The sequence below is a fragment of the Tupaia chinensis genome, unplaced genomic scaffold (assembly GCF_000334495.1).
Source record: "Tupaia chinensis unplaced genomic scaffold, TupChi_1.0 Scaffold000262_1, whole genome shotgun sequence".
NCBI classification, from domain to species: domain Eukaryota; kingdom Metazoa; phylum Chordata; class Mammalia; order Scandentia; family Tupaiidae; genus Tupaia; species Tupaia belangeri.
Window position 1 is genome coordinate 656,664 of NW_006159742.1, and position 27,955 is coordinate 684,618.

The 27,955-nt window shown below is 39.3% G+C and overlaps 1 protein-coding gene across 1 annotated transcript in view; it reads left to right on the forward strand.

Moving 5' to 3' along the window:
• Positions 1–27,955, forward strand: part of LOC106734949 (dedicator of cytokinesis protein 4) — a gene marked incomplete in the record, with an annotated part of 360,446 nt that overhangs the window by 243,421 nt on the left and 89,070 nt on the right. The window contains 3 exon segments of the mRNA XM_014588158.2: positions 7,469–7,617; positions 12,514–12,598; positions 19,891–20,042. Of these exon segments, the coding sequence (XP_014443644.1) occupies positions 7,469–7,617; positions 12,514–12,598; positions 19,891–20,042 (386 nt within the window).

Below are 27,955 nucleotides of genomic sequence, written 5' to 3' on the forward strand. Positions count from 1 at the left end.
ATGTTTCTTGGAAAAATAAAAAGATCAATGTTTATTTTGTTTTAGGCTTTTACCATAGGGTGCATGTGCTCACTTAAGAGAGACAGTAAGAGAGAAAGTAAGAAATCATCCCCTAGGGAGATGGCCACGCCAGTCCCTTCTTCTCTATTCTCCTCCTGGGATTTTGGATATGTACACACATGCATCTAGCATGATTGATTTCTCTCTCTCTCTCTCTCTTTCTTTAGAATTATTTATCTTTATTTATTTGCTTATTTTAATTTACCAATGAAGGACAGAGTGAGAGAACGAAAGAGAGAAAGCCGCCAGTTCCAGGACTTGAACCGCCGTTGGCCACATGGGAGTACAGTGCCCCTAACCACCACACCACCTGCCAGCCCCATCCTGCGTAATTTTCAAGCTGCCAGATCTGGAATTTGAACCATGGTTGGCCATGTGGGAATCCAGTGCCTTAACCACTAAGCCACCTATTAGGCCACCCAGATTGGTGTTTTTGGGGAAGGATGTGGACATGTATGTCTGGAACACTTTAAAAAGTTCATGGGAGAATGGAAATAAAGTATAAGTTTATTTTGGTGCAAAAATTTTTGAAATCCATGTGTAGCTTTTTTCATAATAAGCATTTTTTCGTGAACTTTTCAAAGATCTCTGTGTGTGTACTTACTTCTTATAATTAATTACATTATTGATCATTATAACAGGGCAAAGGCCACAGGAAGTGCTCTATATGCAGTATTTCATTAAATCCTTACAGTCCTGGAAGGCAGTCATAACTGTTATCATCTCCAGCTCATAACTGAGAAAAGGGAGGCACAGAAAGTGAAGTGCTTGCTCCAAACCACGCAGTCAGAGTTGCTGCCCTTAGCTCAGATCCTGACTTGAATCTCCTGCTCTCACTCCAGACTACTATATAAGCAGGAGTCTGGGGGTGGTGAAGTGTTGGGGAAGATATAGGCTATTCCTTCTTTTATTTTCAAAGAAATTTATAGGACAGCTTAATCATTTGAAAGGATGCATTCAAACTACAAAGGTGTACTTATCCTGACAAAATGATTTGAAACAGCCTGTCAAAGAGAAAATTCAAATGAATGAGGGACACTGTCAGAGAATAGCAGTTTGTATTGTCTGGTACATCTAAAATGCAATATCCTAATAGGATAGTGAAGAAAGAAAAATCTGAAAAAGTCACTAACAAGAATCCTTTGATGTTGTAGTTTTCTCACCAAACCCTCCTGGAGCTGGTGGCTTAGGTCTCACTGTGAAAATCTATAAGGCAATCTTAGATGAAATCCCAGAGCGGTAGGCTTTGTAAATACAAAGACCCGATAACTGACCACAAGGCCTCTGTGAGGGGAGCAAGGGAAATACAGATCACCTGTTTAGACTTATTTATTTTTCAAAAATATGTTGGAAAGAATACAAAACCAAGTATTGTTTCACTTAAAGTTAACGTTGTGCTTGACAGAAACATGGAAGGAATAACTCTCTGAAATGTTCGAACACTGCATCCTAAACACTGACGATATAAGAGAGTTTTAAAATTAATGGCAGTTTAAGAGTTATCCATTGGTTTAGCTAGAGCACCAGAGTATTTTCTTTTATCTAGCTACTAGTGGAGAACAAAGTTGGATTTCCTCTTGATTCTGCCTTATCCAGCTATTTTTACCTGCTTTTGAAGTAGTAAGCATCTATTCTGGGGACAGACTTGGTTGGTTTGAAAAACCGTGTGTTGTAAACTCTAGAAATAACCTCTTCTACTTGCATCCAAAGTAATGGGAAAAGTAGAGTTATCTCAGTTTCCATGGATACTGGAATGATAGTTATATTAGGCACAAATGTAAAATTTAACCTGGAGCTATCAGATTTCTGACATGGAGAATGAGGCTAACTTAGCCAGGTTGGACATTTTGGCTTCTCTTTTCCTGACGTGTTTTATGCTAAATATTTTGGTTCAGGTTCATCATACATGAATGTATCTAGGATTTCATATGTGTTCTTTTCTAACAGTTTGAAGGCATCTAGCTTCTCCATTTGAGTTTTTGTTTAAGTTTATTTTATTCATAATACAGAGCTCATGTATGTCCATGAGAGGTCAGTGACAGAAGCACCTTCAAACCCCCTTTCACAGAGTCTCATCAAACCACTATCACCCTTTTCCAGCCTCCTAGCTCTTCAGAATAATAGGTGTCCATGCATTCAACATGTTTTGGGTTTTTTTGTTTGTTTGTTTGTTTTTTGAGAAGTTTTCACTATAGGGCACGTGCGCTAGCTAGACGGACAGAGAGACATAGAGACAGAAAGTGAGAAATCACCCCCCAGGGGGGATGGTCACGCCACAATCCCTTCTCCTCTATTCTCCTCTCGGGATCTTGGGCATGCACACACACACGCCCGGCGTGAGTTTTAAGCCACCAGGTCCGGGACGTGAACCGCGGTCGACTACGTGGGAGTCCAGCGACATAGCCATTATAAAAATATGTTGGAAAGAATACAAAACCAAGTATTGTTTCACTTAAAGTTAACGTTGTGCTTGACAGAAACATGGAAGGAATAACTCTCTGAAATGTTCGAACACTGCATCCTAAACACTGACGATATAAGAGAGTTTTAAAATTAATGGCAGTTTAAGAGTTATCCATTGGTTTAGCTAGAGCACCAGAGTATTTTCTTTTATCTAGCTACTAGTGGAGAACAAAGTTGGATTTCCTCTTGATTCTGCCTTATCCAGCTATTTTTACCTGCTTTTGAAGTAGTAAGCATCTATTCTGGGGACAGACTTGGTTGGTTTGAAAAACCGTGTGTTGTAAACTCTAGAAATAACCTCTTCTACTTGCATCCAAAGTAATGGGAAAAGTAGAGTTATCTCAGTTTCCATGGATACTGGAATGATAGTTATATTAGGCACAAATGTAAAATTTAACCTGGAGCTATCAGATTTCTGACATGGAGAATGAGGCTAACTTAGCCAGGTTGGACATTTTGGCTTCTCTTTTCCTGACGTGTTTTATGCTAAATATTTTGGTTCAGGTTCATCATACATGAATGTATCTAGGATTTCATATGTGTTCTTTTCTAACAGTTTGAAGGCATCTAGCTTCTCCATTTGAGTTTTTGTTTAAGTTTATTTTATTCATAATACAGAGCTCATGTATGTCCATGAGAGGTCAGTGACAGAAGCACCTTCAAACCCCCTTTCACAGAGTCTCATCAAACCACTATCACCCTTTTCCAGCCTCCTAGCTCTTCAGAATAATAGGTGTCCATGCATTCAACATGTTTTGGGTTTTTTTGTTTGTTTGTTTGTTTTTTGAGAAGTTTTCACTATAGGGCACGTGCGCTAGCTAGACGGACAGAGAGACATAGAGACAGAAAGTGAGAAATCACCCCCCAGGGGGGATGGTCACGCCACAATCCCTTCTCCTCTATTCTCCTCTCGGGATCTTGGGCATGCACACACACACGCCCGGCGTGAGTTTTAAGCCACCAGGTCCGGGACGTGAACCGCGGTCGACTACGTGGGAGTCCAGCGACATAGCCATTATGCTAACTGCTGGTTCCCCATTCAAATGTTTTTAGGCCAACCCAGGGGTCTAAACTTGCAGACAGCCATGTGTCTTCAGCACTCTAGTTCAGGCTTGCTACCAACTACAGTATCAGCTTGGGCCTGCATTGAAACATATTTAATGAGGCCAATAGTATTTTGTAAATTATAAACAATATGTGAGATAATAATATATGTCAAACACTTAGCTTAAAAACACATGGTAAATACTTGAAAAGTACTAGTAATTCTTTGAATTAACATTATTGAGGGCCTAAAGCCCTTTAAAATATTACTTAATAATGTATCATTAATGTATAACCACAAAAAGTTTAGGAGCAATGCAGCAGCTCTCTCTCCTTAGTACTTTCATATTTTGCATCTCTGCCTTGGTAAGTGGTTTTTATTGTTGAATCTTAGCAAAGATGATTCATCTAGGATCTCACACTAAGTAGTAAAGGCTGAATCTAACTCTAGGTCTTCTGGTGCCAAAACCTGAGCTTTTCATGTTAATAAGTTTTTGCACTTTTTGGTATAGTGTAAGAATGTCTATATATTGCATTATTCCAAGTATTTAATATTGGACTCTACCTATTGTTTGTTTATTTATTTATTTATTTTCTGAAGAGAGGTTTTTGCTATAGGGTATGTGCTCTTGCCAGAAGGAGAGAGACAGAAAGTGAGAAATCACCCCCTAGGGGGATAGCCACACCACAATTCCTTCTCCATTCTTCTCTCAAGATCTTGGTTACGCACACACACTTGTCCGCCATGAGTTTAAGCTGCTGGGTCCGGGGTTTGAACCACAGTCATCGATATGGGAGTTCAGTGACGTAACTATTATGTCATCTGCTGGTCCCTTATTTATTTATTTTTAAAATTTTGCCAGAGGATATATGTGCTCCTGTGTGTGTATGTGTGTGTGTGTGTGGGGTGTCTGTGAGAGAGAGTGAGAGAGAGAGAAATGGTAACTCATGGGGAACGGTCATGCTGCCATCCCTCTTTTCTCTCTTCTCTCTTCTCTCGTCTCTCTTCTCTCGTCTCTCTTCTCTCTCCCTCTCCCTCTCCTTTCAGGATTTTGGGCGTGCGCACACACACACACACACACACACACACACACACATAGGCCCTGGGTTGTTTTTCAGGCCATTTAGGTCCAGGACTCAAATTGCACAGCTGACCATGTGGGATCCAGCCTCCATAACCACCAGTCCATGGGCTGTCCCTACTTTTTTTTTTATTAGTTTTTTTATTAATTAATTTTTCCTTTTTTTAAACATTAATATGCTATCAAAAGCACTTTTTATATTTCTGAATAGCCTTGATAACTACCCATTTTTTTAAAATCCAATTTTTTTTATGGGAGGAGTTTTTGTTTGGTTTTTGTATTTAACTTTATTTATTTATTTATTTTAATCTGACCAGAGAGGGACAGAGAGAGAGCGGGAGGGAGGGAGGGAGAGAGGGAGGGAGGGAGAGAGAGAGAGAAAGTAAGAAAGCAAGCTGCCAGGTACGGAACTTGAACCATAGTAGGCCATGTAGAAGTCCAGTGCCTTTAACTACCATACCACTTGCTGGCCCCTTAAAATCCAATTTTGAAAGGGTCATAATTTTATGAGTATGTGCCTACCCAGAGGTATACTTTTTTTCTTACATTAATAGGGCAGGTTTTTTGGCCAGCCCTACAGTTGTCATTATTCCTGTTACCCCTCCTGTTTTTTCTTCCCTAAAGGGATCGCTGACCAGTTGGTTTCATTTTTATCAAGGGTTCCACTTCCTTCTTTTTTTAGTGTTCTCTTAAGTTCTAGTACTAAAGATGACATCACTGAAAATCATCCTACTAAACAGCTGCAGAATGCCTGCCCAAGAGCAGGCAGAGGCCTTTCCTCTTGTCAGTTCAAGAGGGTGCTGGCTCTCTCTGCTGCGTGAGATTTGACTTAAGTTATAACTTCCTCTTGTAATTTTTGTGACTGTTCCTTCCTACCACTGACTTCCTCAAGCGTTTATTGATCTTTCTTGTTCTTTTGTCAGACCTAAACAGAACCTACCTCTCTGGGCCCATAAAAACTAACACCTACAGATCAAGATGTTCATTCATTTACTCTTCACCTGCTGAGACTGCACAAAGCAGACATGGCCATTGTGGTGAGGGGTGTGCAGTCCAGTGGAAAACAAAGATTCTGAGTGTGCGCAGTTAATTAGAGAGGATGGTGTTACAGCGCCTTTGTAATGACCTGTATGGGAGTGTATGATATGAGGACAGAGCAGGAGGTAACACAAGAGTAGCCTCCAGAGTACTTTAGGAGTTGAGAGGAGAGCAAGATTATTTATATCCCAGAGGATCAAGGATGGCATCCTGAAGAATGCTTCTTGTTCCTCTGGCAAATTTGTCTGACCTGCCCAGAACATGAAAACTCTTCATGTCGCCAGGTATTGATAAAGCAGAAAACACATCACTGCTTTTTAAAATAAATATGTTATGACTGAATGTCTTTACTTATCACAGAGAACTGATATTTCTGGCAGCTTTGAGCTGTAGAGGGCTTTAAATGGATGAGAGCCTTGATACTTTCTTACTGTTATTCATGTAGTGTAGTAATCATGTTTATAGACAGTAAAAGCACAGCTCTGGTTAAGAAAGAAAAGGGTAAATACATATAGAAGGTTTACCTTAATGTGTCTGTGTAAGATTTGTATTTTTTGGTTTTGGTAAAGAACAATATAAATATGGTTCTTGTTCTGGACCATGCCCCAAACAGTAACAATACTACTGTAGTAATGACTATTACTTATTGTTTATTCTGGGTCATGCAGTAATACTTGCTGATATTTATTCTGGATTAGGCATGGTTTTCAGAATTTTTATATTCTAACTCAGTAATCCTGAAGCTACCCTACAACATATTTATCATACCCTTTTTACAGATGAGAAAGTGAGTACAGAGAGGCTAATAACTGCCAACGCTTTTTCTGCCAGTAAATGGCAAAATTGGAATTCAGATCAAGGTTGTTCAGCTCTCAGTCTGCTCACTGCCTCGGTGCTCTACTGCTTGCTCTCTTCATGGGTGTTACTGCTAATCCATAAAACAAAGAAGACACCACGGCCTGTATTACAGTTGACAAAGCCTGTACTCAAAGTCTATAAAACGAGTAGGTAATAAGTCTAGGATTTGAAGCCAGGAGTTTAACCCATCTTTTTTTCCACCAGGCCACATAGCTTAATGAATTTCATGGGGGAGTATCTTGAATCTACATGATTGTTTAAAAAGTACTAAAGAAAGAAGGGAGCAGCATCTGTTAAAAGGTCTAAATATTGATCAGATAATAGCTGTGAAAATCCATCAGTGAGTGAAAGCCCTCTGTGTACCCAGTTTCTGATGGGAGATTCAATAAAGCACTCAGACCAGCATGTAGGAAATAGCGAGAGAATGGTATTTTTCCAGTACATTGGCTTTAGCTGCATGCACCCATGGCTCAGAGAAGGGAGAAGACTTGTGTGAGCATTAGTTGTCAGAGAAGATTGCCTTATAGGGTAAGAGTTAGGCTGAACCTTGTAGGATAGTAGTATTTGGATGAAATGAAGGAAAGGAGCACTTGAGGTGGAAAGGAAGATAGTGTGTGCAGAGCTTGGAGACACCAGGCTCCGGAAGTGGAGGTGTGGTAAGAAACAGGAACACAAAGCATGAAGCTGGATTCTTGATGGGAGAGCAGCACTGTGAAACTGAGGTGGAAGTGTCCAGAGCAGTAAGTGCATTTGAGGACAAATGAGGAGTTAGTGTATTAATGGAGAAGTTGTCTACGGAGCATACAGAGAATAACCAGGGCCTGCCCCTTACCTCTCCTCTTTGGTTACCCTGCAAATCAGAATGGGGACTAACTACCAAATCTCTCTCTCTCTCTCTGTCTCTCTGTGTGTGTATTACTTAGAGAAACGAAGGCGATCTCTTCCACCGGCTGTGGCACATCATGAATGAAATCCTGGATCTGCGGCGGCAGGTGTTGGTGGGTCATCTTACCCATGACCGGATGAAGGACGTGAAACGCCACATTACTGCCCGCCTGGACTGGGGCAACGAGTGAGTAATGACTATTGCAGAGCAGGTTCAGGTGGGTGAACGCAGCGGAAATCACAGCATTGGAAGAAGTTATCTGGAGTCTTCCCAGATTCCCCCTTTTGGGGGCTTAGTGTAAACTTTACTTGATGGATTTGAGAACTCCATCCTCTAGACTGGCAAGGACACTGAGAGTCATTTGTTCTCTAGTGCTCTGTGTGGTCTGGCAGGGTGCACATGCTCACAGGCAATGAAATATTCACAGGGCTTCATCTGATATGGCTTCTGTTCAAAAAGAGTCTTCTCAAATAGTCTTTAGGTTTGGCATATATATTTGCTTTTAATATATACCCCTTCATATCATGGTAATAGGTCACCAGTGTAAACCAGTGTAACAGCTTCTAGTAAGAGTCGTACCACAGGCACTCTGGTGGGGCCTTTCATGACTGTTGTGACTAGCCCTACGAACCTTTTAGCCACTTTGAGGAGCTTCTTGGGAGGACTCAGCAAAAGCTCTTCTTGACTGAGATTCACTTTTAATTAAAACTGTGACTAATTTAAAATAACAGCCAAGCACTTAAATAGTAAATCTAATCACAGAAAACCCAGACCAAGGCTGATATTGTACTACATATGAATGTTAATGCAGGAGCGAAAAATCAGAATAAACTAACTTCAAGTGTGATCCTAGGGTTTGCTTAAGGCTTGGGTTTAAGGCAGTGCCATGGTTCCTTAATATCCTATAAGGCCATGCCCTCTATTCCTTTCCCTCCCTAAATCCTCATTTGCTATCTGGACCTTCAAAGAATCTTGGGGCAACGGAAAAAAAGAAAAACAGATAGAAAAGGAGAAAATAACAAAGGGAAGCATGGATAAAAATGTCCTCTTTCCTAATTTGGAAAAAACAATATAAAACTAGATTGCTGCTTTTCCTAATCTTAGGAAGTCAGTTTATTAGAAGCCAGATTTGATGCTTTCAAGATATTACATACTGCAAATACAAACATACAGACTTACGGATTTTAAACCTCCATCTCACCTACAGTACTTCTGATATTTTGTGGAATACGATGTGTCATTCATTTTTTACAGATAATGAATATAATAGCCCAGTTTATTTACCTATACAAGATTCACTCCTGTAAGAAATAGAAAAGATGCAGAGTAACAGCAAGAACTTTAACTCAGGAACTCCACTTTTTTTAAAATAATCATTTTATTTTATTTATTCATTCATTTTTTAATTTGACCAGAGAGAGACAGAGAGTGAGAGTGAGAGAGAGAGGAAGTGAGAGAGCAAGCCACCAGATTCAGAACTCGAACCTTGGTCAGCCATGTGGGAGTGTCCAGCGCCTTAACCATGATGCCACCTCCTGGTCCCTAGGAACTCCTCTTTTTAAGGCTCCAGAGCAAATTCTTGGAACCCACCTTTGTTGGAGTTGAATTAGAGACATTCCTGGGCCCTTTCAGCTCTTGAATGAGCTGATTTAAAAGACAGAGCAAATCTCCAAACAGATAAAATTTGCCAACCACTGGCATTAAGCTCCAGTCCTACTGGGTGAGAAGGTTTTCTATAAAGACCGCTTGAGTGTGACCTGTGCTGCCTGTGGTTCATATATTTCTTCATAATTTTGAAAAACCTTTGAATTTTCACTGAATTATATTAGTCCTTAATCATTATTGTGGTTCACATTTAAAGGATTAGTTTGTAAATATTATAGGAAGACAGTTGGATAATGGTAGCTTGTCAAAAAGTGTAGAGCACTTTTCTACTACATGAAGGAAGATGAAGGCAGGAGGAAAGGGGGAGGAAGGAAAACTATTAATTATAAATTGACTGAATGCCAGATCAGGTTCTGACCATGCAAGTTCTAACTTGTACTTTGGCAAGTTCTGGATTTAATTTACCATAAGTTGATTAAATGTTAATGCATAAAAATGAGTAGTATAATTTATTTAGATGAGCCTCAAATTCATGCATTTTCTGAGCTTTTTTTTTTTAAATTCTGTTTCCTTTGAATTTCTTTGTCCATTTGTTTAAAAATCACAGTATAGAGAGTACCCATTTACCTTATTCCTTTAAGTATACATTTGTTTTCTTATTAAATAGTGCTAAATGGAAAGCAAATTAAGTTAATTCTCTTGCCTATTAAACTAGACCTAATAGTTCTGCAAAATTATCTGTCAGCATATAAATATCTAGATGAACATAAATTAAGGATGTCTTCGATCACAAGTTGTACTTCAGACTGTTGAAGAATGAGGAGGAGAGGCCCTCTGATTGTGAGAAGCTTGGGAAGAGGATAACCTATTTTTTCCCTAATGGGGCTAGCAAAAGACTTCTTCTCACCTGGAAGCCTCAGACAAAATGAAAATTATGTGTTTCTATTGCCCCTATTGTCCTCCAATGTCCTGTGACTTTCCTACTAAGATTATATGAAAGAGAATCAGTTTGTCCTTCCTGATGTCCCAAGGTAGCTTAGTGACTGAGTTGATATAAAATGACCACTCTCCCTGCCCTACTACTGGCTGTCCATATCCTGTGTGATTTTTCTTCATCTTGTCGCTCTCATCCTTTCTTTATTTCTCTTTCTTGTATAGCACCACCCTGGTTCTGTTCTGTGAGCTAGGAAACCTCAAACAGTGGAAGCTTTATCCTAAGATATACCTAGGAATGAACAAAACAAAATAGAAACAAGTAAGACTCTTCACACAGCCAGGACTCCATGGGTGCAGAAGTTGAGCAGTCGAGCTTTACTGTAGATAGACAGGTTTGGGGGCTGAAGACCTCTGCAGCTGGAGCTGATCTTGACTCATTCATTCTGTATTGATATAGGCGAGCTGCCCTTACATATCTTTTCTTCTTAAGGCAGGCTCTTAGTCTATTATTGTATTACTAACAGAAAAATACCTGTGACTAGATGATTTATAATGAATAGAAGTTTATTTGACTCATGATTATGGTGGCTGGAAATTGTGAAGGCATGTGACCAGAATCACAACATGCCAGAAAGAAATGGAAAAGTCAGCAGGTATATACCCAGAGACCGAGATCTGAGGACTGCTCACACATTTATGACAAACTACTCTTGCAGGAATTAACCTCTTCCTGGCAGAGTGAGAACTCACTACTTCTCGCCAGATTGTATATTAGTAATCCATTCATGAGGGCAGTGTCCCCATGAGCCATACACTGCCAACTATGTCTCATGTCTTAAATATTGTACCAGTAGTCAACACTGGGGACCAAATTCCAGCACATGAATGTTTAGAGGACAAATCATTATCTAAACCATCCAGGCAGCTTCTCATAGAAAGAGCTGTGTGTGGATAAGTCAGGGTCCACGGTTTATATATCCTCTTCCCTTTGCCAAGTAATCTTTCATCAAGAATATTGACTCATTGTCAAAGGACATCTTACATAGATGTGTGAAATGAGCTAATCTTAGTGCAGGAGTCCCCCCCTGCGTGGGAGGGGTGAAGAATAGGAAATAGATCCTTTCAGAATCCCTGGTAAGATGGAACAAGTGGACACAAGGGCATTTTGAAGACCAATCTCAGTGCTTGCTGTGATTTGAAAGTGCCACTAAAATTAAAAAGAAGGTATGCCATAGTTTTAAAGTTTCTCAAAGAGAACATAATTTATTAAACTGGAGAAACTGTTTTAGCATCTGAGAGACAATGCCTGCTGTCCAGGAGGTGACAGTTCTAATCTTCTTAAGAACAGGTGTCTCTCTGGGTGACTGGGACAGTGTCCAGCTTGAAGTAGGTGCTAAATTAATAAACGTTACTGATAAAACCTTAATGAGATTTGGGGGAGGACATGGAAATTCAGTATTTTTTTTTTAATAATACAAAAGTAAGAAAGCCATGGTTTTATAATTGGAAGTGCAACATCATCAGGCTTCTGTGTGTGATGATGGTGTAAAAGGGATGCAGAATAAGTTATTCTCAGAACTGAACATGAAACCTGGAGTGTAGTAATGGAGGCAAGCCTGGAAGAGAGTGGGTATCTTAGCTTTCATGTATTACATAGACATCCTGAAACTTTGATGTGGCTGTGGATGGTTAAGGTGACGAACAGAATTATGTGGCATTGACATTGGTGTTGTGCAGTGGTTCTGTGTCTGGAGAGGAGTATGTTACCTAGGTCACTGGAGGGAAACTGGCCAGAGCACAGTTAGACTCACTTTTTTCTGTTCATGGTAAGACATCACAAATCAGTTGCCACACTTGCTCCCCTCTGAGGCTGGATATAATCTTAGAATACTTCTTAGCACAGCTAGCCACATATTACCCACAGTGGAACCTGACACAAGAAATTAAACCATGTTGCCACCCCAGGCCTAGCATTGTGCTGCCTCAGCTTCTGTTCCCTGCTTTTGCTGAGTTCCTCCTAATGACTGATCCTAGAACTTGCTATGGATGAAGACCACACCCAGTTGCCACAGAGTCACATTAGAAGCATGTTCACTCTGGGCTTAGTTAGGTGTTTTGGTGGTAGGTCAAATCCTAAAGGCCACATTTTCAATTTCCAAAATGAGATTGTGTCTCACTGTAGCTTCCACCTCACTCTATTTTAGAAGGGTTTCCCTAGTAATAGTGTATAGGGTGTAGAGCTTCTATACCCTATAATGCCAGGTCCACCAGTGGCAAGAGAATCCATTGTAATTGCCAGCCAATCCCTCCTTGATTGCCTGTCTCTGTCATCTCCTGTTCCTCAAGTCATGTCCAATGTCCAGTGTTTGGCCTTGTAATGCCGTCTACCCCAACTGTGCTAGAAAGTCAGACCAGGTAAAAAATATGGGTAACAGAATCATGGGGGGAATGATTTTCAAGGTATTGTAGTAAAAAGTAATTACTTTTAATATATCTAATAGTGGTGACTTTACTCTCATACTTTTGCAATTTGTCTTCTAGACAGCTGGGTCTGGATCTGGTGCCTAGGAAGGAATATGCCATGGTGGATCCAGAGGACATCAGCATTACTGAGCTCTACCGATTGGTAGGTACAGGAAACCTTGGCTCACAGCCTCACTGCTGATTTTGTGGTTTCCATGGCACTCTCCATGCTCACTGATTTCATAAGAGCAGGATGTTCCAGGTCTACTTTAGAGAGATGAAAGAGAATCAAGAGCTGAGGTGACCCTGTCCTGAGTACAGTGTTGAGACTCTACTGTCTCAGAATGACATGACGGACTCCAGTGAGCCCTCAGCTCCTGAGCACTAAGAAATAACTTCAAAGAAGTTTGTAGATCCTTTGTAATTTCTTTTTTTTTACTTTTTGCCTAGTTTAGTGAAAGTCACCAATATTTATCTGTTGCATTTTAGGATGGTGCTGTAAGTAGTAATATCCAGTCATTGCTCACCAACATTTTAGCCTTCTTCCTTGCCCCTATTATCACTGTCTACATCATCCATCAAAAGCCTCTCCTGTTGGTCTTACACCCACCTCTCATGACCCCACTCCATTCCTAAGTACAGAAACCCATAAATAATTCTAGAATTTTTCATCATGTTGCCTGTCATGGCATCACCCATCACTTGAAGGTTTTTTTTTTTCCTAGTTACAGGGTAGGTTAAAGTTTATTTTTTAGTTTTGCTTGGAATCTAGCTTCCTCAGATCTGATCTAATTGGTTCTACTTAGTTTAATAATCTTAAGTACTTATATAAAATTTATCTAATTTCTTGTTACTAGCTAAGCTCTCTTGAAACCCCAAATCTGGACCAGATCTTAGCACAGTGGTTAAGCACTATGTAGAGGCAGCTGGATCCCACAAGGCTGACCATGGTTCATGTCCTGACTTCAGCAGCTGGAGGAGGATGCCTGGTATATATATGCCCAAGGTCCTGATGAAATGGCCAAGTGGAGGAAAGGGATTGTACCATGACTATGCTCCACAGGAAGGTTCTCTCTCTCTTTCTCTCTCTCTCATGCACCCTCTGGAAAATTTAAAACAAAACAAAACACCCACCTAAAATAAGCGAAAATATGGTTAGGGACAGCTTTCAAAGACCATTACTCTAAGCATAACTTTACTTTGATCTTATTACAACTGCATTTTACCATAATGTTTGTAGATGGAGTGCCTATTCGAAATAGGAAGCCCCTTTTGGAAAGATCCTGCTTCTTTGGGGGTAGCCAAGTTTCCAGTATTTTTTCTGAAATTAATGAGATATTTATTCATAGCCTGAAGATTATCTCTGAGAAATGGGGGTGGAAAATCATCAGAAATCCATCAGGGCTTTTGTCTGATTTGAGTAGGTGCTTAGTTCTGCTTCCAGTGTTTTCCTTAATCATCAGTCTTTTTAGATTATCTACGCGTCATTGTGTCAGTTGGAATAAATTCTGTTGTGGAGGATTTCCTTTACTGTGTATTGAACTTCCTGGGAGTGATGTATGCTATGTGCCTTTATGACAAGTGTGCTAAGCAGTGCGTCTGGCATGTAGAAAGAACACAGCTGAAGATCAGTTAGAGGAAGGCAAAGAAAGGACAGACAAGAGTATTTTCATTAAAATCATCACTACTTCTTAGCTTATATAGCAGCTATAATCTGTGTAATTTACTTGTTGGTCATATCTGCTAGTGTGACTTCCTTACTGTTCGTAGTTTGATTCATTGAGCAGCATATCCCCCCCCTTTAAAGTTTTTTCCTATAAGGCATGTGCACTTGCCAGAGAGAGACAGAGAGGGAAAGTGAGAAATCACTTGACCTCCCCCATCAAAGGGAATGACCACACTGCAGTCCCTTCTCTTCCACTCTCCTCTTGATTTTGGGCATGCACACACAAGTGTTTGGTGTGATTTTCAACCCTCCAGGTCTAGGACTCAAACCACGATCGGCCATTTGGAAATCTGGCACCTTAACCAACATGCCCCCTGCCGACCTCCTCTCTCTCACTTGTTTTTAAACCTTACTCAATTTTAAGCTTCTTCAGGGAGCACACTGTGTCTTCTGCTACCTCTGTTATGCTCAAGATAATGTTATACAGTGCTTTGTACTTACAAAGCATTCAGTCTGTGTTTTTGAGGTCACAGCGTTATTATGAAAAGACCATAGATGTTAGATCCAAATTTGTGATGCATGCCTTCCTTTTACCAACTTGAGATTATGGACTCACTATTACACCTCTCCGAGTCTCAGTTTCCTCATCTACTAAATAAAATCTTTCTTTCTTTTTTAAAGTTTGTTATGAAGATTAAATGAGAAATGTATGTGAAATGTCAGATCATATTTGCAAAACAGCTAAGCATCCAATCAATTTTCATTCCTTTCTCATCTATATTTCATTAGAGAGGCAATTAGAGAGGCAATGTGGCCAGAATAATTGATACCTTTTCTGTTACATTTTAGGATTCAGTGTGGTTGCGTTTAGTGAATTAAAGAAATAACATTGGATTGTCAGAAAAAGTCATGACGTACTTTTTCTACATAAAAAAAGTCATGACTATTCTGACAATCCAATAGAAGTTTAGAAATTTATTTGTCAAAATATGCAAGTCTAGAAGCAGGAAATTCTAGGTTCCTTTGTAGTTTTGGATGAGAAGAGGAACACAGGCTCTTTAGTATAATACTTCTAATCCTCCAGGACACCTCAGAGTACAATATAGCCGCAAGAGTTCTAGCCATTGCATCTGCACTGCAGGCAGTAGGAAGGAGAAAAGCGCCTCTTCCTTGAATCAGCTACCTTTACAAGACTGCCTGGAAGTGCACATCATGTGCACTTAGATCTCCTTGGCAGAGCATAGATACATCCCCATATTTAGCTGGTGATGTCCAATGTTTGATGAGTGGCTAATAACATCTGACACACATACATTTTAATTACCCTCGTTCAGTTCTGAGTCTATGCAATTTTGTCTAAACATTGTATATTCCTGGAAAATTGAGCTCACCTCTTCCAGCATTGCAATTTATTGACAGAGGCTGCCTGGAGTGTAATGTGGATAAGATTCTGGAATCTCATCTAGACTCAGATTGGTTAGCAATATCTGCCATTGGTGGGAAAAACAGGTGGGAGTACTTTAAGATTTTATAGCTCAGATTTTAGTCCACAGTCTCTATTTTACAGATGAGGAAAATAAAATATTGTGATTTTATATGAAAACCTAATTTCTCCTTAGTAGTCATTTCATTTTACTGTTTCTAAGTCAAAGAAAATAGCCCAAGAAAACCCAAATGATGAGAACATTCAGAAGGACATGTTCTTTTTTTTTTTTCAAGGCAGCTTCTTTTTCAAGTTCCTGTTTGTATACTGGCATCACTATTAATCAGATTCTCTGTACAACATAAAAGGACTGACTATATTGATTTCACCAGGGACAGGTGGGAGGTACCATCACCAATCCCTCCTTGTCATTTGGCAATTTTTTGTCACAAATGGATCAAGGAGTACAGTATGGAGGAAAAATGTCCCAACAGAGGGTGTTTGATTGTTGCTGCTTTTCTTTGACTTCTTTCTTGTCAGTGCCGTATTTGCAACACAAATGTTTACATCTTACTAAATTCATATTGCCTTATTAGGAAAAAAAAAGTCTTGCTCTAGGTTTTTGATAGCCCTATTAGCAGATCTTCCTTGCCTAATTGTGTTCATCTAAGCAGTGAAAGTGCTAAACCTCACTGTGTTAACATATGGTCCACATGGCGAGTTTGGTTTAGTGCCAGAGGCCACAGCTCTATCCTTCTATAAATAAAGAGCACCTCATTAGCCAGATTCTCTGCTTATTTTTGCCGGCACCATATCTTTTTAGGAACCTTTTATGCTTTTATGAGATTGTGTTATCCTGTTATCAGCTTGCTTTGCAATCCTTTGAGGGTTAGATCAGTGCTTATCAGAGGCATTTTCACCCCCAGGGGAAGTGGCATTGTTTGAAGAAATACTTGGTAGTCACAACAAGAGATGAGGGGAAAGGCCGGCAGAAGCTGCTAAACATCCTACAAAGCCTGGGACAGCCTCCCCGAAACAAAGAAATACCCAGCTCTAAAGTTGAGAAACCCTGATGTAGATGATTCATCCAATCATTAATGCATTATATGTGGTTTAAACATTTGAGTCAATTAAATCAATCTTTGGGATGACTTGGTTTCTTCTCTTAATCAAAGGTCTAGTCTAGTTAAACTGTAAACACATTTAGAGCAACTGGTAGGTACATTTGTAACCATAAATAATTTCAAGATGGATTTTTGTCTCTGTGTTATAACTATCAAATTATAGCTCTCAAAGTGTGAACATGCCTTTTTAAATTTAGTGATTGCAATAATATTTGCACAGAGATATTTTTAGCAGTTTTCCCTAATAGCGATTTACTAAGAGATAAACAAGTAATCAGAATTTACCTAAGTTCAAATCCATCAGATCTGGAAGAATGGTGGGTGAGGGGAGATCTGAATGCCAGAGTGTGGCAGATATGAGGGCCAGTGTCACATGGACAAAGAATAGAATTAGGCAGGCTATTGCTAGCTTGCATGCAAAGACCAAAGGTTCCAAGACAACCATTATTCAGAAGATGCAGCAATACACTTTTCAGTCTGCTGTGATTTGCATCTCTACATATGATCTCAATCAGTGATTCTCACCCCTCATTGCCCCAGAGAGTTACCTAGGGAGCTTTTAAAACTACCATGCTCAGGACCCCCATCCTCTAGAAATTCTAATTTAATTGTTCTGGGAGAGGACCTGGGCATAAGTATGTTTTAAAAGCTCTCTTGGTGACTCTAAAGTGCAGCCAAGGTTGAGAGCTACTGATCTAGATATATTGGATTCTGTGCATGAATAAGGGAGTTAATTTTTCCCTCAGTTCGTAGTGAATGTCATGATTGATGCTGGGAAGTTTGCAGTTTAAAATCAAGAACAGATACCTCCTTAAGGTCTGTTCTCTCTGTAAAGTTTTTTTTTTTAAAGAGTTATTTAATTTTATTCATTATCATTATTATGTTTTAATTTGCCCAGATAGAGACAGAGAGAGGGAGAGGGAAAGTGAGAAAGCAAGCCACCGATTCCAGGACTCAAACCATGGCCAGCCATGTGGGAATCCAGCATCTCAACCACCACGCCACCTGCCAGCCCACATTTGTTTTTTAAAGAATTATTTTATTTAACTTAATTTTATTATTATTTTTTTTTAATTTGACCAGAGAGAGACAGAGAGAGAGAGAGAGTGAGGGAAAATGAGAAAGTAAGCTCCTAGGTCCAGGACTTGAACCATGGTTGGTCATGTGGAAGTCCAGTGCCTTTAACCACCACACTACATGCCGGCTCCATTCCATAAAGTTTTTACATCTCTTTCTCCTGTTGTGGACTTTAGTAGTCATTCATTTGGCTGTGCTATGTTACACTTTCAAGTAAAGGGATGCTGAACATTTTAAGTAAGTAAGCTAGCAACACTAGAGAAAACAGCTTCTTTATGAGTTAAAGAGATACCGTTTTATGAACTTATGTTGCTTCTTTTGTCACAGTAAACAATTTTAAAAGCAAAAACAGAGCAGACTTCATAGAAAACAAGGCAGAATTACACTTTTTTCTACAACTAGAGAATATATTTTTTTCTCTGGGAAACTTTTTCTAGTAATTATTGCCAACACTACCACAATTGTGAGGTCTACATTAAAAAAAAAAAAAAAAAAAAGTCCGTACTCTTCACTTTTATAAAAAGATGCTTAGTATACTTGTTAACTATACAGTGATTACAGATGCATTTAGTTAGTTATATTTTCTTCACTCTTTACTTTTTAAGGAGTTCAAAATAAAAATTAAAAGCACAGGAAAATTCTGATTTTATGCTGTTGTAACAGCAAGTTAAAGTTAGGTAGCATTTTGTCTTCAAGACCTGGTCAGTCATTCAGCAGTTATTGAGCTCTACATAGAATCTACTTCGAACTAAAAAGATGGCTGACATAGAAATGGAGTTATGTACCTTACCCCTCAACCAATGGCTCTGGCTTCATTGCTGTGTGGTTAAAATCCCTGAAGTGTGTGTGTGTGTGTGTGTGTGTGTTTAAACTCGTCAAGTGATCTAAATGAGGTGGCTTCATTTGCAGTCTGTGTTATGAAACAAATAATTCTCCACATTATTCACACATGTTCTGTTAGTACATAAGCCTTTCCATGTGTTTTTCCTGTCCTCTTATCCTGAGTCAGTATGTCTCAAAGTGTATCCAAGAACTGACTGGGCTGTGAATGCATGGTAACTGGTCCAAGTGTAAAAAATGGCAAGTAAATGATTAGAAATCTTTCTAACATTCTGATGTATCACCGTGGTATTTTTACTTGATTTTATTGTGTTTTATGAAGATTTTAGTCTATAATGGATTGAGAGGAGAGACAACCTTGTTCCTCAGACAAAAATACATAAATGAACGAATGAGAAGTCCTGTTCCCTTTTTAGCTCTTGACTGAAGTGTCACTTCCTCAGGAAGCTCCTGTGACTGTCCAAACTCAAGTCAGATCCTCCTTCTATACTTGTACCATAATCTGGTCCTTCCCCTTAAAACACCACAGGTGTGTGTGTGTGTGTGTGTGTGTGTGCACATGACAATTTTGTTGATTTCGGAACCCCCTAGGAAATACTATCTCCCTGACAGCATAGGCTATGTCTGATTTCACTCATCGTTGTAGTTCCAGTGCTTGACACATAGCACAGGCTACGTTAAGTGAATGATCATCCCCATGGTGAATGATCTTCCCCCTTCAGCCTATGGGAACTCTCAGTTCTGGTCCTTCCTCCATGGTGTAGTCTTGGCTGACTCTACTGAGGACAGGCTGAGAAGTGGACACAGTTGCTATTTAAATCTCTGGATATCTCACTGGCTTTCCTTGATTTATCTCCCTATAGCTCCAGAGCAAGTTGGAAACATTTTCTTATTCTAGTGACAGAGTATCATTTTTCATAGCCTATTTAAGAAAATTCCCATGATTATGCCATTTAGAGTAATTTAAAGGAACTTTTAATTATGAGACATGAGAAGTTATAGCTCCATTGTTCAGCTACCATCAATGCAAGGATCCATGAGATATTTAGTGTTTTGTTTTTTTTTTTCTTTTTAAGATGACTAATAATTTGTTCTTATCCTGGGAATTGATAAGGAGCAACTTCATGCTCCCTGAATCTACTCAGTGAGTTCGTATCATTTTAACTGTAACAATTGAAAAAAAAAAGTTGAGCAAGAATTCTCGATGATCTGTAAACTCCATAGTTTCTTACTTTAAAAGTTAGAAGAAAACTTGAAATTTAATATCCAATTAATACTGAATCCATGCTGATTGTGTTTTCATTGGGGGGGTGTGTGTCATTCAGATGGAACATCGACATCGGAAGAAAGACACCCCAGTGCAGGCTAGCAGTCACCACCTCTTTGTCCAGATGAAGAGCCTCATGTGTTCCAACCTGGGAGAGGAGCTGGAGGTGATCTTCTCCCTCTTTGACAGTAAAGAGAATCGGCCCATCAGGTAACTTCACATGGAGATACGACTTGAATTTTGTAATGTTAGAATGATGGATATTTGTGATCGTCAAACTTTTAAGATGTATGACCTGGTACACTTTTACTCCAATAGCCTACCTTTCCTCTGCTCTATAACTCTGGGAGTTTCTAAGCTGTCTACTCCCTGGTTGTATCTATAAGGGTTAGATGGGACGATGCATGAAGTTCTTTGGAAGAACTCAAAAGGGCTTTAGAATTGTGATTATTGACATTAAGCAGAAGTACACCATTGATAACATCTGTTATTTGTTATTTTTGTAATATAAGGACGTTATGGCTAGTTTCTGTAGATCCTAGAGTTTATTTGCTTATTAAGGTCAACATATTGTATCCTTTAAATTTTCAGTAAACAGTTACATTGTTCTTATTCTGTCTGGATCAAGTGGTATCAAGAGATAAGCAAAAGCTTGAAGCCTTTCTCATTGAAGTCTCAGTTATGTGACTATATATATATTTTTTTTTTCTTTTTTTTTTTGAGAGGTTTTTGCTATAGGGCGCATGCACTCGCCGGAAAGACAGAGAGAGACAGAGAGAAAGAAAACGAGAAATCACCCCCCAGGGGGGATGGTCACGCTGCAGTTCCTTCTCCTCCGTTCTCCTCTTGGGATCTTGGGCATGCACGCACACACGCCCGGCGTGAGTTTAAGCCACTGGGTCCGGGACTCAAACCATGGTCGGCTACATGGGAGTTCAGTGACATAGCCATTATGCCAACTGCTGGTCCCTGTTACGGTATTTTCATATATGTTTTTCTTTCTCAGTTCTCTGAGTCTAACCTGTAGCCGTTATCCTATGTTAAGCCTTCAATGTTTAAGAAAATTATTGCCGTAGATATTTTTTATATTTGTTTTGAAGTTGATCATGAAACACACTATCTTTTAAATTAAAATCTTGGGTTTAGGTTGAGAATTAAAATTGAGTCACACATAATGACCCAACTGTACTATGCTTAAAAAAAAACTTATTGAAATAAATGCTAATAACGTTAAGAAATAATGAGCCATGTATTCGGTTTTATAATCACAAAATTATCTTGGAGGTTTTTTTCTGGGAAAATAGATTTCCTTTTCTAGAAAATATGTGCAAAACCAAAAAATCTTTGGCAAGTTAATTTATATGTCAGTCATCACATTTTAAATATAGTTTTTATTTCCTGACAGTGAACTGAAATCCCTAGAGTTTAGAAGGTGGAGATATTTAGAAGGTGGTGGTGTTTCCGTGCAGCAAGGACAGTGTTTATGAGATGTGCAGGAACAGTGGTAATACCATTTCAAAATCTACTTTATACCGTGTTGGAGGAAATGTATCGGTGTGTTAGAAGACCTTATCCCCTTCTCAAATCAGCACTACTGAAAGGGGAAGTTAAAGGCATGAAAAAATGGATCCACATGAAAGTTTAGCACTTGCTTTAGAAATGTGAAAGATTATTTAGAGATAACATTGGCTCATATATTGAAGCATGTTTGGTTGATGAGTAACTTAGTTTAACAAAATCTTAAGAACATTGTCTGAACAATGTGTAATCTCTCTACTATATTTGACAAACAATATGGAATATAAAAGGGAGAAATTAGGTCACTCTTGTGCATTCCTATTAAGTCAGAATTTTTCAGAAAAACAGATTCCCCTTTACCACTAATGTTAAGTTGCGTTAACGTTAAGATCGTATTATTTTAGGATTAATGTTAGCTTTATTTCTGAGGTTTTCTTTTTTTTAAAATAAACATTTAAAAATTTTCCAGAGCATTCTATTTAAGTATTTATTTCCCTTATTTTAGTTGTATTTGCTTGACAAGAGTAGGAAAATAACCTGGGCACAGGAACCCCAAAGCATTGTCTCCATGGTCCCTAAGTTCAGGCCAGAAGCTGGGCCTTTTTCATGACCTGTAGTATAGTTGGGCAGCCAGACCTGCCTGCCTCCCTCTGTTCCCTTTCTTTCTCTTTTTCCTCTCCCTCTTCTCCTCTTCACTATCTCCCTCTCCTCTCTTTTCCCCCTCACTGCTCTCTCCTCCTTCCTTCCTATTCCCATGCCTCCTCCCTCTCCTTTCCCAACTACACTTCTTTACACACACACACACACACACACACACACACACACACACACATGTTATTTAATTTGTTGTAGGGCACATGTGCTTGCCATAGAGAGAGAAAAGAGGGAACGTGAGAAAGCAAGAGGGACTTGAACCGCATTCAGCCATGTAGGAGTCCAGTGCCTCAACCACCACACCACTTCCTGGCATCCCTCTCCATTGCTTTTGCTTTCTGAGTTTGGCCATCTGTGGCTCTCACCTCTCAAACTCACAGTCATCATAAAGGTGATTGGAAAAACATGCATAAGAATCACAATGTAGTCTTACCAGGTGTTTGGAGCAATTTCTCATTTATTTTCCTGTCATGTCTGAGCCTTCAGGCAGCACAGTGATTGATTTCTTTTAGGCAGTGTTCAAAGCCTTGTTATGAGTAACACAGGTCAGTGTTCCCTGCTCTTTGTGAAGAGGCAAGAGGATATGCCAGTCTGAAGATTTGATTCTTGTTTCTGAGCTGACACAGGTGACTCGGCCTCTAGGACCCCTTCACTTTGCTCTGTCTTTTGCTTCATCTCAGGAATGGAACCCGTCTCGCTTTCTTCTTCCACCTGGTGTAGCTACAAGTATCAGAAAAGAGTATTTTAAATGTATAATATGATGTTGAGGCATTTTGGTGTTTTTTTCTTCCTGTATCTGGTTTTTAAATCACCATGTGTTGGGGCCAGCAATTGGCATGGTGGTTAAGGGTGCTGGACTCCCACATGGCCAACAGTGGTTCGATCCCTTCCTTTCTCACTTTCCTTCTCTCTCTTTCTCTCTTACTCTGTCCCTCTCTGACCAAATTAAATAAAGTTAAATCAAAAATAATTCTTAAGAAAACAATAACTTCTAAAAAATCATTATGTATTGTTTCAACATTTTTAATTTAGAAAATTTCAGACATTTAAAATAGGAGAACAGTGTAAGGACCTCCTATACCCACCACCAGCTTCAGCAGTGATCAGCTCATGGCTCATATTGCTTTAACTGTGTCGCTTTTCAGTACTGTCTTCTTTGCCCTTAGATTATTTTGAGGCAGACCTCTGCCTGATTCAAATGCAGATGTCAAATATAAATATTTTAAATGTAAGTATCTGAGGGTATTTCTCTTTAAAAAGGAAAGAAAGGAAAAAAAATGAAACTGTAAAGATATCCCTATCTGGGGACCAGCAGTTGGCATAATGGCTATGTGGTTGGACTCCCTTGCAGTAGACGCAGATTAGAATCCCAGATCCAGTGTCTTAAGCTCACACCAGGAGCGTGTGCATGTGTGCCCAAGATCCCGAGAGGAGAATGGAGGAGAAAGGATTGCAGCGTGGCCATCCCCCCTGGGGGGTGATTTCTCGCTTTCTATCTCTCTGTCTCTCTCTGTCTTTCTGACAAACTCACGCGTCCTATAGCAAAAACCTCTCAAAAAAAAAAAAATAGTCCTGTCAGACAAATTGATATTTCCTTAACATTATCAGTTTCCCACAAGTATTCATGTTTCCCCTGTTGAACCCCCAAAAATAGTGTTTTACATAGTGTTCTAATCAAGATCCAAAACAGCTTTACATATTGTAGCTGATTGATAAATCTTTTACATTGCATTTCTGTTATAATCACATTTCACTCCTCTCCCTCTTAAATTCATTATAATTTATTTGCTGAAAAAAATGGGAGTCGATAGATTTATTTCTATTTGGGAGTTTAAAGTGTAATTCTAGACAGTGATAATCATGGGCAAAAATGATATAGTTAAGCAAATGCTTCCGTTGTCCAGTATGAGGGATTTCAAAAAGTTCGTGGGAAATGGAATTGATGTTTATTTTGGTACACAAAAATTTTTGTAATCTTGCATACATTTTTCATCATATGCATGTTTCATAGACATTTTGAAGATCTCATGTAGGATCTTAATACTGTAAATTACAAAAAACACAATATAATCTGAAGTATAATCTCTCACCATTGATCACAGGAAATTACCTCATCCAGGTCCAGGGAGAAGGACCAGCATGGGCAACACCTATAGAAGAATGATTAGAAAAAGGTGTCCTTACAAGACAAAAAAAGTTAGGGCTTTTTTTTTTTTTTTTTTTTAAATTAACTTCCCCTCATTTAAGAAGCAGCAGGCATTTCCTAAGCACACTTTTTTCTCAGAGCTTTAAACATATTGTCCTTAGCCCCCATTGCATAGGTGAGAAAGGTGAGGAAGCCAAGGCACCTGAGAGGTTAGATAAGAAACCTAAGCCTGGGACCAGCAGTTAGCATAATGGCTATGTTGCTAAACTCCCATGTAGTCGACTGCGGTTCAAGTCCTGGACCCAGTGGCTTAAACTCATACCGGACGTGTGTGTGTGTGTGTGCCCAAGATCCCAAGAGGAGAGTGGAGGAGAAGGGACTGTGGTGTGGCCATTCCCCCCAGGGGGTGATTTCTCACTTTCTGTCTCTCTGTTTCTCTCTGTCCCTCTGGGTCTCTCTGGCGAGCACATGTGCCCTATAGCAAAAAGCTCTCCACACACACACACAAAAGAGACCTAAGCCTATAGAAGTGGCAAGAGGCAAAGCAGAGCTGCAAATGCCAAACCCGCAGCCCTACCCGAAAGCCTACCCTCCTCACCATGCACCGTCACCTCAGCAGGGTTACTCCTTGAGTGCTCCATTATTTGTCTGAGATGTTCCATGGTTGAGCAGGATTTTATTTGCCAGAATTAGACCTTTAAAGACTGATCATCTTAATAATAAATCATTAGAAATTATTGATAATGATAATACCAAACCTAATGGACGGCCTCAGAAGCACTCTATTATTAGAAATTAGTCTTTGAAATCATAGTGCCCTGAAGGTACAGCTATATTTGGTTCAACTATCAGCAAATACACTTTTGTTTATTTGAGGTATGTACAGGCCTATAAAAGATAATCATCAGTTTAAACACACATACACACACACACACAAACACACATGTGAGTTTGCCAAACTAAGTTTTATACAAGTGAAATATCTTTAGAGAATATTTATCTGGATGAAAGTTTATGATTTCCCAAGACCACAGAAGTATAGTTAGAAAAAGCAATGAATCAGTTGCCTGGGTATCATCTGTAATTTTATTACATTCCTTGAACAAACATTGTGTAAGCCTTCCATGCCATGCACTATTCTAAACCATTATTATGCACAGGGAAACTGAGGCACTGAAGCGTTAATATCGTGCCCCACAGTCATAGCTGGTATATGGCGGAGCTGGTATTTTATTAACAATATGGTAGTCAGGGCAGGAATGGTCTCCTTAATCACTACTCTACAACTATTCTCATTATCTATAATATTTAAATAGTCTACGTTTTCCTCAACTCATTTTGCACTCAGTAGAGTGTATTAAGGGGTCTGTTGAAGGTTTGTCTTTATAAGAAACTGAAGGAGAGACTGAAGTTCATTAGGAGTTGACAGGAAGGCTCTAGTAATGAGGGACAGATCTGCAGGGTGGACAGAAATCACTGATGGACTCAGATCTCTAGGGAGGTGTCAGGAAACAGATGTCAATTTATCAGTGGAGAGATTTGCCATAGGCAAGAAAAAGAAATGAAGGAAAAGGTGTGGATGTGCATAGACTGAGGTATATGAGTTTTTATTGTATGATAAAACCAAACAGGCAGGTTATGTGGCATAGTGGTTAAAGGCAGCTAGATCTTACATGGCTGAGTGTGGTTTGAGTCTCTGTCCCGGAGGCTTAAGAATCATGCCAGGTGTGTGTGCATGCATTCTCCAAATTCCAACAGGCTGGAGAAGGGAAGAAGTAGGGATTGCAGCATGATCATGCCCCCTTTCTCTGTCATCTAGTCTCTCTCTCTCTGGTGAGTGTGCACATCCTCTGACAATTAAAAAAAAGAAAAGATACCAAACTACTTGGCACTATATGCTAAGTAACATGTCTCTTTTAGCTTGCATTTAAAATTAACTGCTAGACTATTGCATGTAAATATTCCTATATCTATATGGCTATAGGAATAGTCACAGTGTGTGTGCTTTCCATAGGCTGTGCAGGTATGCATGCGTATATTAATTATCTTTCCTGTGTTAATATAAGTCAATTAATCTAGAACTGACTGTAAAGTAGATGGACCAGTGAAAATGACATAGTTCAGTGGTCAACTTCCTCCCTTATTATTTTCATTGCTTTGTTTACAAAAGCCTCCTAAGGCATCATTAATTAAAGTTGTAAATTTGTCTTCTAATCTATTACCATATTTCATTTTCATCTGAGAATATAGTTAATGGGACCTGAGGGCTACCAAATGGTACTCAACTAAATATAGGGCTGCTCATGCATGCAAGCTGCTGGCATGGGCTTTCATTTGAGAAAACAATATCAGAGTACTACTTCTGAAAAAAGTCTTATCCTGATGATTAAATGTGAAGAGTCTGGTGCCAGTCAGGGGTGTGATGGTTAGAAGGCTAGATTCCACATGGACGACTGCGTGGTTGTTTTCTGGACCCAGTGGCTCAGAAACCAGCACATGTGCGTATATTCCCAAAATCTCATGAGTAGAATGAAAGAGAAGGGATTGCAGTGGGGACTGCTTTCTCTCTTTCTCTCTCTGTCTTTCTCTGGTAAGTACACATACCCTATAGCAAAATTTTAAAAATAATCTTACTCTAGGGGCCGTCAGATGGCATGGTGATTAGCGGCACTGGACTCCCACGTGGCCAACCAGGGTTCAATTCTAAGATGGCATACTTTCTCTCTATCTCTCTCTCTCTCTCTCTCTCTGTCCCTCTCTGGTCAAATTAAAATGAACGAATAAATAAATAAAGTTAAATAAAATAATTATTTTAAAGAATCTTATTCCAGTAATTAAGTACAAATGAGGCTTACTTTCTGCTATACCTTATTTACATATTTTCCACAAGTTGGATTTTAATGTTTTTAAATTTGAATCTTTAAAATGTTGCTTATTTATTGCTATTTCCTTTATGAGCAAGAAAGCCAGCAAAAGAAAAGAGATTGATAAAGAGACAGTCATTCCCAACATGGTCATCACTCCATGATCCATCCCAATCCGAGCTCGCCCAGATCATGGGTACATATACATGTGTTTGGCATCCTCAAGGAGGTCCCAGGATGCAAACCAAGGACCTTTCCTGTGTGGTTTCAGTTGTACTACCACTGGGCCATGACCTGATTCTGAAGTTAGTATTTTTCAACCATCACAATGTTAACATTTTCTTTGAAATGTTTCATTTCCATGTAAATTTTATGTTGCCTAGAGTTGCATTCTGTTTGATAATACCATTTCAATTCTATTTTTTAAAGTTTTTTTTTTTGTTTGTTTGTTTTAAGATTTTTATCATAGGCTACATGCACTTGCCAGCGAGTGACAGTGAGGGAGAGCGAGAAATCGCCCTCCCCCCTAGAGAGATAGCCATGCCACAATCCCTTCTCCATTCTCCTCATGGTGGAGGAGAGTTTCAAGGCACCAGGTCCAGGGTTTGAACCATGGTTGGCTTTGTGGAAATCCAGTGCCTCAACCACTATGCCACCTGCTGGCCTCTCAGTTCTATTATTAGGTCTTCAGGAAAGTCATGACATATTTTTCTATGCAAAAATGCCTCATGACTTTCCTGGCAACTTAGTATTATGTAAGAAAAAGATAAGTTGTGAATATAATCAGTAAGGCAGTTTTTTGTTTGTTTGTTTTGTTTTTTAATGAACTCATACTAAACTCTGAAATATATCTCTCTGTCCTTAAGGCACTTACCTTCCTGTATTTTGTGCACTATAACATACTAAGTTCCCAAAATTTGGAGTCAAATGACCTGGGTTCA